General features: G+C 57.4%; 1 protein-coding gene and 1 long non-coding RNA gene across 7 annotated transcripts in view; one reads left to right on the top strand and one right to left on the bottom strand.

Annotated features, from left to right (window-relative positions):
* Positions 1 to 1,413: 1,413 nt before the first annotated feature.
* Positions 1,414 to 13,658, top strand: part of FAM3B (FAM3 metabolism regulating signaling molecule B) — a 35,103-nt gene continuing 22,858 nt past the window's right edge. Inside the window, exons 1-2 of one of the 6 annotated variants that reach the window (XM_082722045.1) lie at positions 1,414 to 1,784; positions 7,796 to 7,939. In XM_082722045.1, coding sequence (XP_082578171.1) covers positions 1,766 to 1,784; positions 7,796 to 7,939 — 163 coding nt within the window. In that variant the 5' untranslated portion in view covers positions 1,414 to 1,765. Of the gene's footprint in view, positions 1,785 to 1,917; positions 2,006 to 6,717; positions 7,319 to 7,795; positions 7,940 to 13,658 lie in introns of those variants that run through there. The other 5 variants (XM_082722044.1, XM_082722042.1, XM_082722043.1 and 2 more) reach the window with 5 other exon arrangements.
* Positions 8,359 to 12,266, bottom strand: LOC309860271. Its single transcript, XR_014309290.1, has 2 exons — positions 11,798 to 12,266; positions 8,359 to 8,560 (listed from the first exon to the last, which is right to left on the bottom strand). It is a non-coding gene; the product is annotated as an uncharacterized lncRNA (long non-coding RNA).

The raw sequence follows: 13,658 nt of genomic DNA, 5'->3' as shown, positions 1-13,658 counted from the left end.
GGGGGGAGTCGATATTAACAGGGACGGAGTTTCAGTTTCGAAAGACAAGAAGGTCTTAAGGTCTGTTGCACAGCAATGTGAATATACTTAACGCTCCTGAACTGTTCCCTTAAATGTAAATTTTTTAAATGTAAATTTGGGAAAGATAGTAGATTTTATGTCTTGCATTTTTTTTTTTACCATAATCCGAAAGAAAATGAAAACAGGACATAAAACTCAGTCTCCAAAATCAGGTGAGCTACTCAAAGGTGAGACTTGGTCAGTGAAACCAAGGTCCACTTTAACGAGCTGGTGTGCTTGCTTAATGCCCAGGCAGGCATGCGTACACGTCTCAAGTCCTAGGAACTGTGCAGACCCTGTCTTCTGATCTCCTGGATTTGGGAGCCAGTGGGGTAAGAGTGACCTGGAAGAGTAAAGCCAAACTATTCACAGGATATGTCTCCCCAGGCCCCCTGGCTGGGGCCACCCAGGAGCGGTCAGGAGGCAAAGGCTGGTGGAGGAGGGTCATGGTGAAGCCCCTTCTGACAGCCACAGCATGACGGGTATCCCGGGACTAGGGGAGGGGACTTTGCGCTGCACTATTGAGGCCTCTGGCTTTCCAGAGAGGAGAACCAGGAACAGGGGAGAAGTGTGGAGCCGGCGGAATCTGGGAGTGGGAGTGGGTCTTCTGTAGGACCCTGCCCACCTCGAACACTCTTTCTGCAAATGACCAATGGCGCTTGGAGCCTTAACTTGCCCTTGGCAGCCTGAGGCCACTACGACTACAGTGTGTATTCCAAAGAGTGACAGAAGCCTGGTGGACGTCAGGATGTAAGTCCACAGAGAGCAGCTGGCGTGTCTTCTGGGAAGCTTTCTTCAAACACCTGCCGGACTCCCACCCTGGCACCCCTGGCCTCTGTATGAACAAAAGGACCTGCACACCTGTGACCCTGACCATGGAGTAGGGGGCACTGCCCTTACCCCACTCCCCCAAATCAAGCCCTGAAGTGAAGGAGACAAGAGGTGGAGGGCTGTGCTGGGCTGTGCAAACCACCGCGGCAGCAGGACTGTCCCTGAAGAAGCAAGGAGCCTTGCGACCTTGGCCCAGGGGAGTTGACCTCCAACTTGGACCCTGCTAGGACTCGCTTTGACGGTTAAGAGGCTCAGGCCATGTTCATTTATCTTAGTAGCCATTTCCCCCCTGAGACATTACACTGGCCACTGAGGCTGCGAAAGAACGGTGAAGGGACACAGTGTCCCTGGGGCCTGGGGGCTCCACAGTTAAGCATCTTCCTTCAGCTCAGGTCATGATCCCAGGCCCCTGCGGGGGAAGGAGTCCTGCTCAGGGGGGGCCTGCTTCTCCTCTCCCTCTGCCGCTCCCCCTGCTTGTGCTCTCTCAGGTACACAGCATCTCTGAAAAGAAGGGCAGGGGGTGGGGGGCGGACACAGCGGCCTCCGCGGGGAACAAACCCTACTGGGCACTGCTGGCCCCCGGGAGCCCGCAGAGGGCCGGGCGCAGGGAGCATCCCGCCCCGCTGCCGCTGCCGGCCGAGCTCGTGGGCGCCGCCCCGCGCACCTGCCCGGCCCGCACCTGCCGGAGCTGCAGGCACCCGCCCCGCGCACCCGCCCCGCGCACCCGCCCGGCTCGCACCCGCGCTTCCGTCAGGCCCCGTCCGCCCGCCCTTGGCTCTCCCCGGTCGCCGCCGGCCGCTTCGAGGCTGCGTCTCTGTCGCCGCGGGGCCCCCGCGAGGCTCGCTCGGGGTCGCCACAGAGCTGCGCCTGGAAGATGCGCCTGGGGACGCCGGGTGAGTGCGACCTCCCGGAGGAGGGAGGGGGGCGCGGGCCGGGGAGAGCCGTGCCCTCGCCCTACTTGGGACCCCCCCCCCCGCCGCCCCCGCCCCTGCGCGGGCCCGAGGACGGGGCAGGCCCTGGGGCCGGGTCTTGCCCTGACCCTGGGATCAGAAGGTGGCTCGGGCAGGGAAGTCGCCGGTTCCCATGCGGATAGTCCGACACCGGCTCCGGCTCCGTGAGTCTGATGCGCTGCCTGAAAAGTAGGCAGCGGGGTGGGGGCGGGCAGAGAGGAGGGGGCTCCGTCCACGGGGAGGGCACGTGCTGCGGAGTAGGGGCACTTCTGGGCTCCCCCGCTCCCCGCGCTGCTCTGGCGAGGGTCGAGGGTCACTAGCCACAGGTGCCACTGACCAGCCCAGGAAGTCATGACAAGTGAGGGACCGTGAGGCAGCCTGCTGAAGTCGGGTGCGGTGGGCTGAATGCGGAATGTCCCGTGGACGCTGGCTATAAAATTTCTGCTAGCATCTCTCTATAAGGCCATTTTTATATTTTCCAAATACCAAATTACTTGAGACTGCAGAAGGCTTGGGGAAAAACTAGGAAAAAGGGAAGAGGAGACGAAAGCCATCCCACGAGGCATGTTGTCTCTCAAAGCCTGCCTTCCGGACAGCAGCCTCTGCCAGCCGGTCCCTGGTGCCTCGCCACAGGGCTCACTCTGGGCTTCCAGGTTAACCCGCCGGCCTTTGTTCCTCCTGACTGGGTTTGCTCTTTTCTTCTGGAGCAAGGCAGCATACCTTGTGCAAAAATGGGCAGGTCTGAAATGGCAAGTTCTCTGGGCTCCTGTAGTGGCCAGTCGCCCTCCCTGGAGGGCAGCTTGTCTGCAGGAGGTGGTGGACTAAACCATCCTCTTGCCTTGGGGCACACATTCCAGCTGTGTGGTCACACTCCAGAAAGTTCTAAACACCACCTTTGTGGCGCCATTCCCAAAGTTTGGCAAGACAGATTTCAAGACTTTTCTTTATTGTGTGAAATAGTCCTGTTCTCTACAAAACTGCTTGTTTATGAACAGCAGTGCTTTTGGTAACTTGTGTGGATTGTATAAATGGGTGGCAATGTATGTTTCTTTTGCGGGGAGAAAACGTCTCCCTTGGGGCATTACTTTTACTTGATCTTAGCCCAATGTCCGAGAAGCGAAGGGGCGTTATTATCATGCTAAGTATTTTGGAAGATTTTTTTTTTCATTATTTCTAGATTCTTAAAACATTTTGCTGGCTACTTGGTGGAAAATGCTGAGTATTCTTAGACTACTTTCCCTTACCGACCCCTTTTCCACACATGGCCCTTGCGAGTCATTTGTGGCCCATGTGTCCTTTTGCATAAAGCTTTGGCATAACTCAGATCTGTATTTATATGGATATATGTGCTTTAGAGAGAGTCGCCGCAGAATCTCAGAACCATGTTACTTTGGACTTTGTGAGCTCGGGATTTGGCAGCATTCTCGGAAGCGCCATTTTCCTGGATACTTGGGTCAAGCCCTGGGTCTGTCCCAGGTAGAAAGATCACTGGGTCGGGGGGGGGGGGGACATTCCGATGGAATGAAGGGATGAAGTAAGTTAAGCCGCCACTGCTCTTCCCCTGTCCTAGGACAGCTGCCTAGTAGCGGTTATCCGAAGTGCTCAAAAGCAGGTCATTGGTGTGTGAAACTTTCAAGGCAGATTCCCTTCCACACCTCCTGTGATGTTCAGACGTGTCTGTTCCCGGCCTTTCTACCAAAAAGCCTCAGTCAGTAGGACAGGGCCAGAAGCTACAAAGCGGCTCACCCACCCTCGGCCCTCTCTCATCCCCCTCCCCAAGACAAAAGGAGCAGGTGTGGCCGTCTCCAGGGGGATTTGGTTTCCCTTTGGCAAGGCTGCTAGTGACAGCTTCCTCGTCCTGCATCATGTTGAAGGAGATGGCACCAAAGTGTGTTCTTAGGGGTTCAGAGTTGCCTTCTTCAGGGTCCCCCGGGTAGAGGGGCAGGAGGGTGCCCTGAGATCCCCTGACCTGTTCCTGGAAGTATCTGGCTGCCAGGGGGACAGACCTGGGAGCCAGACCAGCTGGGGCCGGCCAGTCTCGGGGCTGGACACCTGCTTCAGTCCCCAGGGGGAGTGCACACCAGGCGGGACCTGAAGCAGTTCCCTGCGACAGGCTCGGACCCTGGGCAGCAAAGAACCACGAGTCCCAGAGGGGCACAGGTGAGCACTCATTTGGGAACAGTAGGAACCAGACCCCAGCTAAGATGGCTCCTGGACCTGCGTGGGACGTCTGGGGGCGGGGGCGGGGCGGTAAGGACGGGGAGGAAGTATGCTGAGTTCTGTGATACTGTAACCAGGATCTGGCCTTTTCCTGTAAAGTAATGAAGTCATCCGCAGTGGCCGACAGACATGTCCTCCTCCGGGCTTCTAACCAGCAGGTGCCACATGGAAGGGTCGGAGCAAAGGCCAGGTCCAAGTGCGGGCAGGGAGTCAGCTCAATTCCTCTTCAGAGACCCTCACCCACCCTGCATGTGTGCCTCTGTGTGTGTCTCCTCCCCTCCTCCCCACGCTCAGACTCCTGGGGTCTCAGTTTGGTCCCGGACCCTTCACTTACATTGGAGAAGACAGCAGTCCCCAAACCAATTTGCATTCGGCCAGGCTAATGCAAATGTTCCTGGGTCATTTGCTGCCCAGGGTCCGAGCCTGTCGCAGGGAACTGCTTCAGGTCCCGCCTGGTGTGCACTCCCCCTGGGGACTGAAGCAGGTGTCCAGCCCCGAGACTGGCCGGCCCCAGCTGGTCTGGCTCCCAGGTCTGTCCCCCTGGCAGCCAGATACTTCCAGGAACATAAGGCCTGCACACGGGCTGCAGGTCCAGCTCCCCGCTGGCATAGGTCTCCAGTCTCTCGCAGCGGACTGGTCCCAGTCTGTGCAGCCGGATCTGCCCTCCGCCCGGAGGTGGTTCTGGCTCTAGGTCTAGGCTTCTCTCCAGTTCCAGCATCCAGCTGCTTCCAGCTGGAACGTCACTGGCTCACCCCTCACCCGAAGCACGGGGACTTTACAGCCGCGCAGGGAGCACTGGAGCGTGTCCAGGGTCGGGAGCTTACCGCCTTGCAGGCCAGGCCGGCCACGGTTCACAGTTGCGCCTACGAGGACTCGTGGACTGCCGGCCACTCCTTGTGGCCCTCCAGGTCACTTCTGCTCATGTGTCCTTGTTCATCGCGACAGGACCACGCCTCCCTGCCCTGTCGCTGTCCTTTACGCATGTGGAAGGTAGCATCATGTTCTGCTCCAGTAGCTAAACAGCACCTCGGCTCAAAGACCTCACACCAGACACGGTGACTAGAAGGTTCTGTGGAGAGTCTCTGGTTCACTGATTGTCTTCTTTAACTACGACACTTGGACAAAATAAGTCCAGCTGTGATCTGACACACACGGACACACTGGACTACTGCTGACACTACCGATGCTGACTCTGCTTCCAGCAGTCATTCCACACTGCTCACTCCGTGTGCGTCCAACAGAATTTTCTAGAACCTCCACGACCCACACGCTGTCTCTGTGCGCGGGCACAGCCCTGGAGAGGGAAGACCCTCGGTGTGCTCTGCCAACAAGGCGTGCGAAGGGCTGATGTGAGGGTGTGTGGCAGCCTGCACTGAGGGAGGGGGAGCCGCAGAGGGAGAGACAGAGGGGGCCGGAGGTCACGGAGGAGCCCACCCCGAGGCAGAGGACAGAGTGATGCAAAGGTACACGCAGGACAGGGCCGAGGCCCGCCTGGATCCGTGGGACCCAGCGCAGAGCAAGCAGAGGTGCCAGAACTGGCTCTCAGTTTGCTCCCTGGGGCTGGTTTTCTCTGCTTGAGGTGTCCCTTCCGCGCCGCAAACGGCCCTGGTCTACCCCGTCCCGCCCCTGCATAACCTTCTAACAACGTCAGACCGCGTGGTCTGGAAAACGGAAGACTGAGACTGTCGTCGGTGTGGACGCGCCCACTTGAAAAAGACCAGCTCGCCCCGGTGAATCTGAGGGATCCCACCCGAGTCCGCCGTCAGCGCCGCCCGCTGAGCTCAGGGGCCGCCCCAGGCGCGAGCACATCCCTGTAACCGTCCACAGACCCAGAGGCCAGCCGGCGAGGAGGGTTCCGGGTGGAATACAGGGAGGGCCCCAGCCTGGGAGGTCTGGGCCTCTGCCCCTGCCGTCACGGCGCATCCCCAGCCCCACACTTCCGCATGTGAACCCGCAGGAAGGGGCCCCACCTCGGGCCTCGGGAGTCCAGAGCTCTCGGGTCCCACTGTGTCATTGGCTTCATACCCCATCAGGCTCCCTTTCAGCTTCCTCCTGGAGCTCCGGGGCAGGGCGGAAAGCACCAGCCCTGCGGGCACGCGGCCAGCCCCTCCCTTAAAGCTGCCTAAGGGCCTGAGGACAGCCCTCCCCACTGTCCCCGCGGGAGCAGACTCAGCTGTGGCTGATAGAGCCGTTAGCAGCAGGTGTCCTAACAGATCGGAGACACCAAGGGCTTTAGGCGTCTGTGCCGGGACCGGGACAAAGCTGCGCTACAGCCTCTATTACATCCCCTGCGATGCGTCCACACGTTGTCTGGAGCACGGGGCGGGAGGTTTCGCTCCGGGCCAGCGAGAGTGGCCTGGGGAGGGGGAGGCAGTAGAGACAAGAAGAGTCTCTGGAGGCGAGATTGATGGTGCTGGTAAAGTCTGCGAGGCCGGCCCGCGGGTTCCATCAGGGCAGGGAGGGGAAGTGCGAAAGAAAGGAAGAATCCCAGGTACTGGCCTCTGACCCCATCCATCTGCTGAGATGGGCCACACGGGGTCAGGAGCAGCTCTGGGGAGCTGGGGGCGATGAAGGGGTTTCCTCTGGGACATCTCAGAGTGCGGAGAGCAGGCTGGCATACGGCCCCCCCATGGGGAACTCAGAGCTGAGTGTGGGCAAGCTCAGCTTGGGATCCGGAGGAGAGGCCCAGGCTGTGCCCGGGGAGGGAAAGCCGGCGGAGAGGGCCAGGACATGCCCACAGAGTGGGAGCCCCGTGGAGTGTCGTCGAGGGAGGACCGGGGTGCCGGTCATGGGGGGACGGAGCCCGGGCCGCATGGAGGATGTGGAGGCCTTGGCCAGCCCAGGAGGGGAGAGGCCTGGCAGCTGTGGGAGGGGTGGTTCTTTCCAGGTGCTTGGCCCAGTGTGACAGCCAAGGGCGTTGTGGGGTCAGGTGGGAGGGCCTTCCCCTCCCCGCCGCTCCCCTCCCCGCCGCTCCCCTCCCTCCTTTCCTTCCTTGTTCTGCCTTGTAGCCCTTTGGGTGATCATGAACGAGTCCTGCTCTCTGAGATATTTAGTGGGTAAAATCAGAAAGGTCTGGCAGCAGTTTGCCTGTGAAGGGACAGGGAGCTGTCCCCTCAGCCTCCCCGGACCTCGGATTGGGAACGCCTTTTCCTTAAAAGCTGGGAGGAAGCTAGCAGAGCCAACCAGCCAGAAGGAGCACCTCCAGGGATTTGCCGCGGCTGCACAGCTTGGGTTTCCCTGCCAGCCGGTCTGTGATGGTAATGACGGGTCCGGTGGCTTTTCCCAGGGTCATGAGGACGCTGGGCAGGCTCACAGGGCGTCAGGTGCTGTTCTCAGCATTAACAAAACAGTCCCTGCCCTCTGGACTTTGCAGTCCACTTCCAAAAGCCTCCTCCCAAAGGAATGAGCCACTTTGGTGTTTAGGCCCATGTCAGGCGTGTTGGGTCACGAGGCCACTAATGAATCACCAGTGTCACCATCTGAGGAAGCTCTAAACAGCAAACAGAAAAACTTGGTGTGGAAAACACCCACGTCTTGTTTCTGTTACCTGTCGCCGAACCCCAAATGCTTAGTCCAAGCAACACCAACTAAGCCGTGGTGGCGTCACTACATTCCCACCTGCCACTTCCCCGGGGACGAACTTCTCAGAGTGCGGGGCAGACCCTGGTGCAGGAAGTGGGCTTAGGATGGCACCTGTCCCCCCAGCATCACAGTGGCAACTTGTCTGTCCCCAGGCACTTTGAGGACCGTGGTCTTCTTCTTCGCCTCCATATGCGCATGGTACTCCGGGTACCTGCTTGCGGAGCTCATTCCAGAAGTCTCCCTGACCAGTGCTGTCTATAACCTCAGGAGCATCTCGGAGAAGCCCCTCCTGAAGGGTGAGTGCCGAGCCCCGCCACGGTCGTGGCAGTGAGGAGCGGGCCTGGCCTCCTCGGCTCTGCCCCAGCTGGCCGTTTTGTGTTGACGTTGGTGATGAGGATGGTGAGAGTCGTGAGAAAGTGAGGAGGAGGGGGGGGGGAGGAGGAGAGGGGGCGGGGGTGGGGGGGATACCTGCCCCTTCAGTTCCCGTCCCTTTCCAAGGTTGACACCCCTGCTCATCCCTGTGTGAGACCCCCCCAAGGCAAATTATGATGATAGGAAAGCAAAGAAACCCCATTTCCAAGATGCGTTAAATAACAGTCAGCGCCGGGAATACTAGTCCGTGAGGGAATGACGTGACATCACAAAGTCTTCACTAGACTCTCCACTGGCAAACAGGCGGGACGCTCAAGGCGCAATCGGTCCCTTTTGGGGAATCTCATGGTAAATAGGCATATTTTTAATACAGACATAAATTGTAGAAAATTAACTTGCACAAATATGCAGAACTGGGTGATGATTTTAAAAATTTGTAAAAATTGGGGGTGGGGGAGGGTGGCGCCTGGCCGGCTCAGGCGGTGGAGCGTGTGACTGTTGGTCTGGGGTTGAGAGTTCGAGCCGCATGTTGGGTGTAGAGATCGCTTAAAGAGAAAATGTTAAAAAATAATAAACTCTTTTTGAAAAATGTATAAAAGTGATTCCTTTTCAGATTACCTCTTACGACCCCACCCCCGAAACCCGACAGTTTCTAGAAATCAACTGTGACCAACTGTTTTATTTTTTAATTTTTTAAAAAAGAACTTATTTATTTAGAGAGAGTGCAGAGGGGGGAGAAGAGGGAGAGGGAGAGAATGTCAAGCAGACTCAGCACTGAGTGTGGAGCCTGACGTGGGGCTCGATCTCAGGATCCTAAGACCTTGACCTGAGCCCAAACAGAGAGTTGGACACTGAACCAGCTGTTCCACCTGAGGGCCCCTTGGTGTTTATATATTTTTAAAAAGATTTTATTTGTTTATTTGACAGAGATCACAAGTAGGCAGAGAGGCAGGCAGAGAGAGAGAGAGAGGAGGAAACAGACTCCCGCTGAGCAGAGAGCCCAATGTGGGGCTCGATCCCAGGACCCTGAGATCATGATCTGAGCCAAAGGCAGAGGCTTTAACCCACTGAGCCACCCAGGCGCCCCGGTGTTTATATTTGTAATAAAGTTTCCGCAGTGCCCATGCTTGCCATTGGGCAGACCCAGGAGGAGGCCCAGCACTGAGGTTGAGCCCTGCACGTGAGGTGTGGGGGACACCCTCAAGTCTTTCTCATTCTCTCTGTTCTCACATGAAACGTAAAGTCTGCCCAGGACATGGGTTTGCTCCTAGGAGCGGCCTCGATGCCAGCCCTTTCAGAAGGGCCCATTCACGAGTTTCCCACTCCTACCAGTGCCGGCCAGGGAGGCCCTGTCACCTCCACCGAAGCTACAGCACTGTCCGGTTATTGGAAACCCAAAGGAGGCAGGAGCACAGTAGAGGGGTGGCTGCAGCTGGTGTGAGGGCTGCGTCCTGACTCTGGCTGGCTGGGGCTCCACTTTGGAAGGACGCAGCTTTCCTGGGCATCTGGTGGGCTCAGAGTTTGGGGGTTGAGCCTAGTGATTGATGGAGGGTCTGGGGCTCATGTGGCTAAGAGAGTAGAAGGCACTGCGCCAGGCTTGGGGCTCTGCGGGCTCTGTAGCAGGGCTCACTCTGTCAGGCTCCCAGGGAATGGCCTCAGAGAAAGCACAGGTGCCCTTTGGTTTGGTCAGATGCTCCTCAGCCGGTGCCTGGCCCCTCTGGACACCTGTATTCTTCCATGCCTGCGGAGTACCCAGGGAGGTGGTGATCCCCGGCTTTGGACAGGGTTCAAGGACGAGTGGAGCTCCTGCCATCAGCGCGGGAACCTCTGTTGCGCTCGGCTCAGCACAATGACTCTGACACCCTCCTGGGAATGTCTATCTAAACGTCCTCAGTGACCCCTCATGTCTGGTCCAACGAGAAGCAAAGGGAGGGGCATGTTGACGTGTGAGATCAGTGTCAGGCATGGAGAGAAAGGGGCGGAGGAGCCAGAGGCACATGCGAGCACCTCCCCCCGTGACCAAGGCCGTCCAGACTGAGCCCACTTGCTCTTGGCCCTGACGCACACACGCCTCCCCCAGATCTTGGGCTTCCACCGAGTCCATGGGTTGCTTTTCCACTTCGTAAACTAGTCTTTAAAAAAAAAAAAAAAAAAAAAAAAGGTTTTATTTATTTGCCAGAGGGTGAGCAAGAGATTGAGCACAAGCTTAGCGGGGAGGCGTGGGAGACAGAAGCAGGAGAAGCAGGCTTCCCGCTGAGCAGGGAACCCAATGCAGGACTTGATCCCAGGACCCCAGGATCGTGACCTGAGCTGAAGGCAGATGGTCACCAGCTGAGCCACCCAGGCGCCCCTAAACTATTCCCATAAAGGGACCCAACTCCCTGTGTGGCCTCAGAGGCCTTGCGATCCTGGCTTGGGTTTTCTGAAGTTAATTCTTACCTTGCGAGTTCGTGCTCGCCAGGGTTCATACCATCTTCATGTCGCATGCTGGCCCCCGCCCCCGCTCTGCCGTCTTTAGGAGACTGTAAATCTGAGCCCATCCCAAGTGCCCCTGAATCTCTCTGGTTTTCTAGACCTGGCCCCTCTCTTCCTACTCCGGACCCTGGGCTGTTGTTAGGAGTCGGCGCACTGACCGCTCTGGGTCACTCCGTTCCTCATACTGAGCGAGAGGGCTTCCTACCAGTCTGGCGCCTTCATGAAAGAAGCCTGCTGTCCGGGAAAGGCAGAGAACCCCGTGGCTCCCTCTCTCCCGGCGGGCCTCAGTGTCCCTCCACCACCCCCGCCCCCGGCATGGAGCAGGGCTGCTCTGGTTTTATTGTCTCCTGCCCCTTCTCCCTGGTTTCCGCACCAGCCCCCGCAACCGTTCTGAGGTGTTAAAGGACATCTTTCTGTTTGAATACCTTGTCGCAGAACCAGCTGTCCTATTTTGCGGATGTGTAGCTGTTACCAAAATGTGCTGACCTTCGGCCGCGGGCCAGGGGCTGTTTGGGGCAGGCCGCACCTGTGCGTACCGGACCTTTGTCCCCGTGCCCCGCCCCCTTCTGCAGCTCTTGCGTTTGTGTCTTGCCCATTTTCTGCGGGCTGGTTCTGTTCTTGTTGATTTGCAGGGAGTTTTTAGATATGTTGGAGGCTGTCGATGCCTGTTCCCCGCATGGCATGTATCACAGTCCGTGATGATCTATCCTAGCCTGCTTTCTGTCTCTTGCACTCAAGATGAGAGCTACTCTGTTCACTGCTGTCCCTGTGGCGGTGAGGACGGCATGCAGTGTTGACAGGTATTTTGTCAGTAAGTGTCTGTGCAGGGAGAGTTTGTGCATCTGTGGACGAGTAAGTCCGGTTGGAAGCCACATACACCCCCCCACACACAGCTTAGAACCCCAGCCCCCAAAGATCAGTTTCAGGAGAGAGTCAGTACAGGAGGATCCTGTTGAAAGTTTCTCCCATATACTCAGATGTGAGGTCATTGAATCATTTTCTTAGAAGCTCTGGTGAGACCGAACCAAGCCAACCAAATCAGCCCCGTTGAGCCACCTTCCTAGATCCTCAGCCAAGATGGAATGAGTTGGCAACCGCTAACGCCTGCTGTCTCAAGAAAAAGCCGGAAAAACTACATTTAATTCTAATTCTGCCCCCAAGTACTGGTCATGGCCTTCGCGATCCCTCCTCTGTCAGGGAAGGGACATTGCCGGTGTCTCTATGTCTGAGGTTCTTCCTGGTTCCAAAATGAATCCTCCCGTGCAGAGTGCTGCATCGTCTAGCTGGTAGGGCCTTAACAACCTTACCTGGCCCCACAGCAAGGGCACAGAAGCAGCAATGTCACTGTCCGTGGGGGGCCTTGGAGACAGAGGTCCAGGAGAGGCGACAGAGTGCCACACCCCAGAGTCTCTCCGGGGGCGCCCTTCCTCGTCGGCATCACCGAGCAGGACAAACCGGTGTGCTGACATCTCGTCCCCCTTCCCCGTCCTGAGGCGCCCAAGAAACCATGATCACGACTGTCAGAGAGACCAGCACTCTTCGGTGGCTTCTGGGCTGTTATTTCTGTGGACTGGACTTTAATCTCATCCAGAACAATGAGGCTTGTTGACCTGGCTACAATGTAGCCAACGCAGGCCCAGGCAGCACCCTCCTTGTTTGCCTGGCTTACGCAGCAGGAACACATTTCTGGAATCGCCTTGCTCACTTAAAGGGGTGAGTGTGGTCATGGTTCCCAAATCAGGAAGTATTTCAGAAAGACAGGTCCCTGGACCCTGCTCCAGGAAATTAAAAATCTTTGGGCTCCAGGTGGAGTCTAAGAACCTCTGTTTGTCTTAGTGAATGTAAGGATAAGAACTAAGCTAAGAATTCTCTCGGTAGGAGAATGACCTCTGAAACTGCACTTCATGGCAGAAGCCCGCCCTGCTGAGCCACACGGCCGGTCAGGGCCCTGGGCCTTACTTAAACCCACAGGCAGGCGTTTCAGGAGACGGGGAAGCAGGATACCGAGGAGCAGACCCACTGCTCCTCCTGGCTGGGCGTCCGTTCCCACGTATTCTTGTGAACTTTACCATCCAGTCTTTGGGGAAGGAGATTTCAGAAAAAGCGCTGAGGACCTACATGGAGCACAGTATCTGGTACTTAACAGATAGTTTTGGAATAAAGATCTGTGAATCAGGAGTGAATCTGGTGGGGAACATGGTCGGAGAGGGGGGGTTTGGAAAGAGCTCTGTCTTCTGAGAAGGTGTGTCTCCATCTCCACACCCTCACCCCAAACAAAGAATATGATCTTATTTCTTTGTTCCCATAATGACGTTTTGTGCTTCTAGGGAATGGGTAGAGTGTCAAGCAGGCCTTTCTGAAACGCCGCACAGACTACGCGACCGCCCCAGGCCCTGTGAGAAAATACCTCCACCCTGTCCTCCCTCGTCCCAGACACATTGTCCTCCGAGAATCTGATGAAAGTCAAGGCCCTCCCTCGGGGAAAATGCACCTGTGCATACCCACCTGAACGGCACCCACATTCTGCTGGGGCCTCTGCGTGGCAGGCCGCAGTCGCGGACCTGCCCTCGGCACTCCCTGCGAGGCATGGGGTCCTGCTCCCAGTCCACCTCAGCACCTCGGGGTGCTGGCTGCCCTGCGGTCAGCCGTATGACCCCACGGGATGAGGACGCAATGGGAGATCATCCACATGGGCCCCCAGGGACGGCAGCACTGGGAAACTCCGGCGTCAGGCCTTCGGGGGTTGCGGGGTAAGAGGATGGGAGAGATGGGCCAGCCAAGTCTTGTTTGGTTCTGCGCTTGCTGTGCCGGGCTGGTCACCTTGTTTCCGTCCCTGAGCCCCAGCCAAGTGCAGCTGGGTGGCTCAGTGGGTTAGGGCTTCTGCCTTCGGCTCAGGTCGTGATCCCAGGGTCCTGGGATCGAGCTCTATCTACATCCGGCTCTCTGCTCAGCAGGGAGCCTGCTTCTCACTCTCTTTCTCTGCCTGCCTGCCTCTCTGCCTACTTATGATCTCTCTCTCTGTCCGATAAATAAAATAAAATAAAATCTTAAAAAAAATCTGTTGGGTACGTGGGGGACTGTCCCCCTCTGCCAGTGAACACATCACACCTGTCAGCGTGCCCAGCACATTCAGGACAGACATGGTCCTTTCCATCACTGGGCTGAGAG

Source organism: Mustela nivalis (assembly GCF_964662115.1).
Source record: "Mustela nivalis genome assembly, chromosome: 1".
Classification (NCBI taxonomy): Eukaryota; Metazoa; Chordata; class Mammalia; order Carnivora; family Mustelidae; genus Mustela; species Mustela nivalis.
Note: the sequence above shows the minus strand (reverse complement) of the source record. Positions and strands in the feature narration are given on the sequence as shown.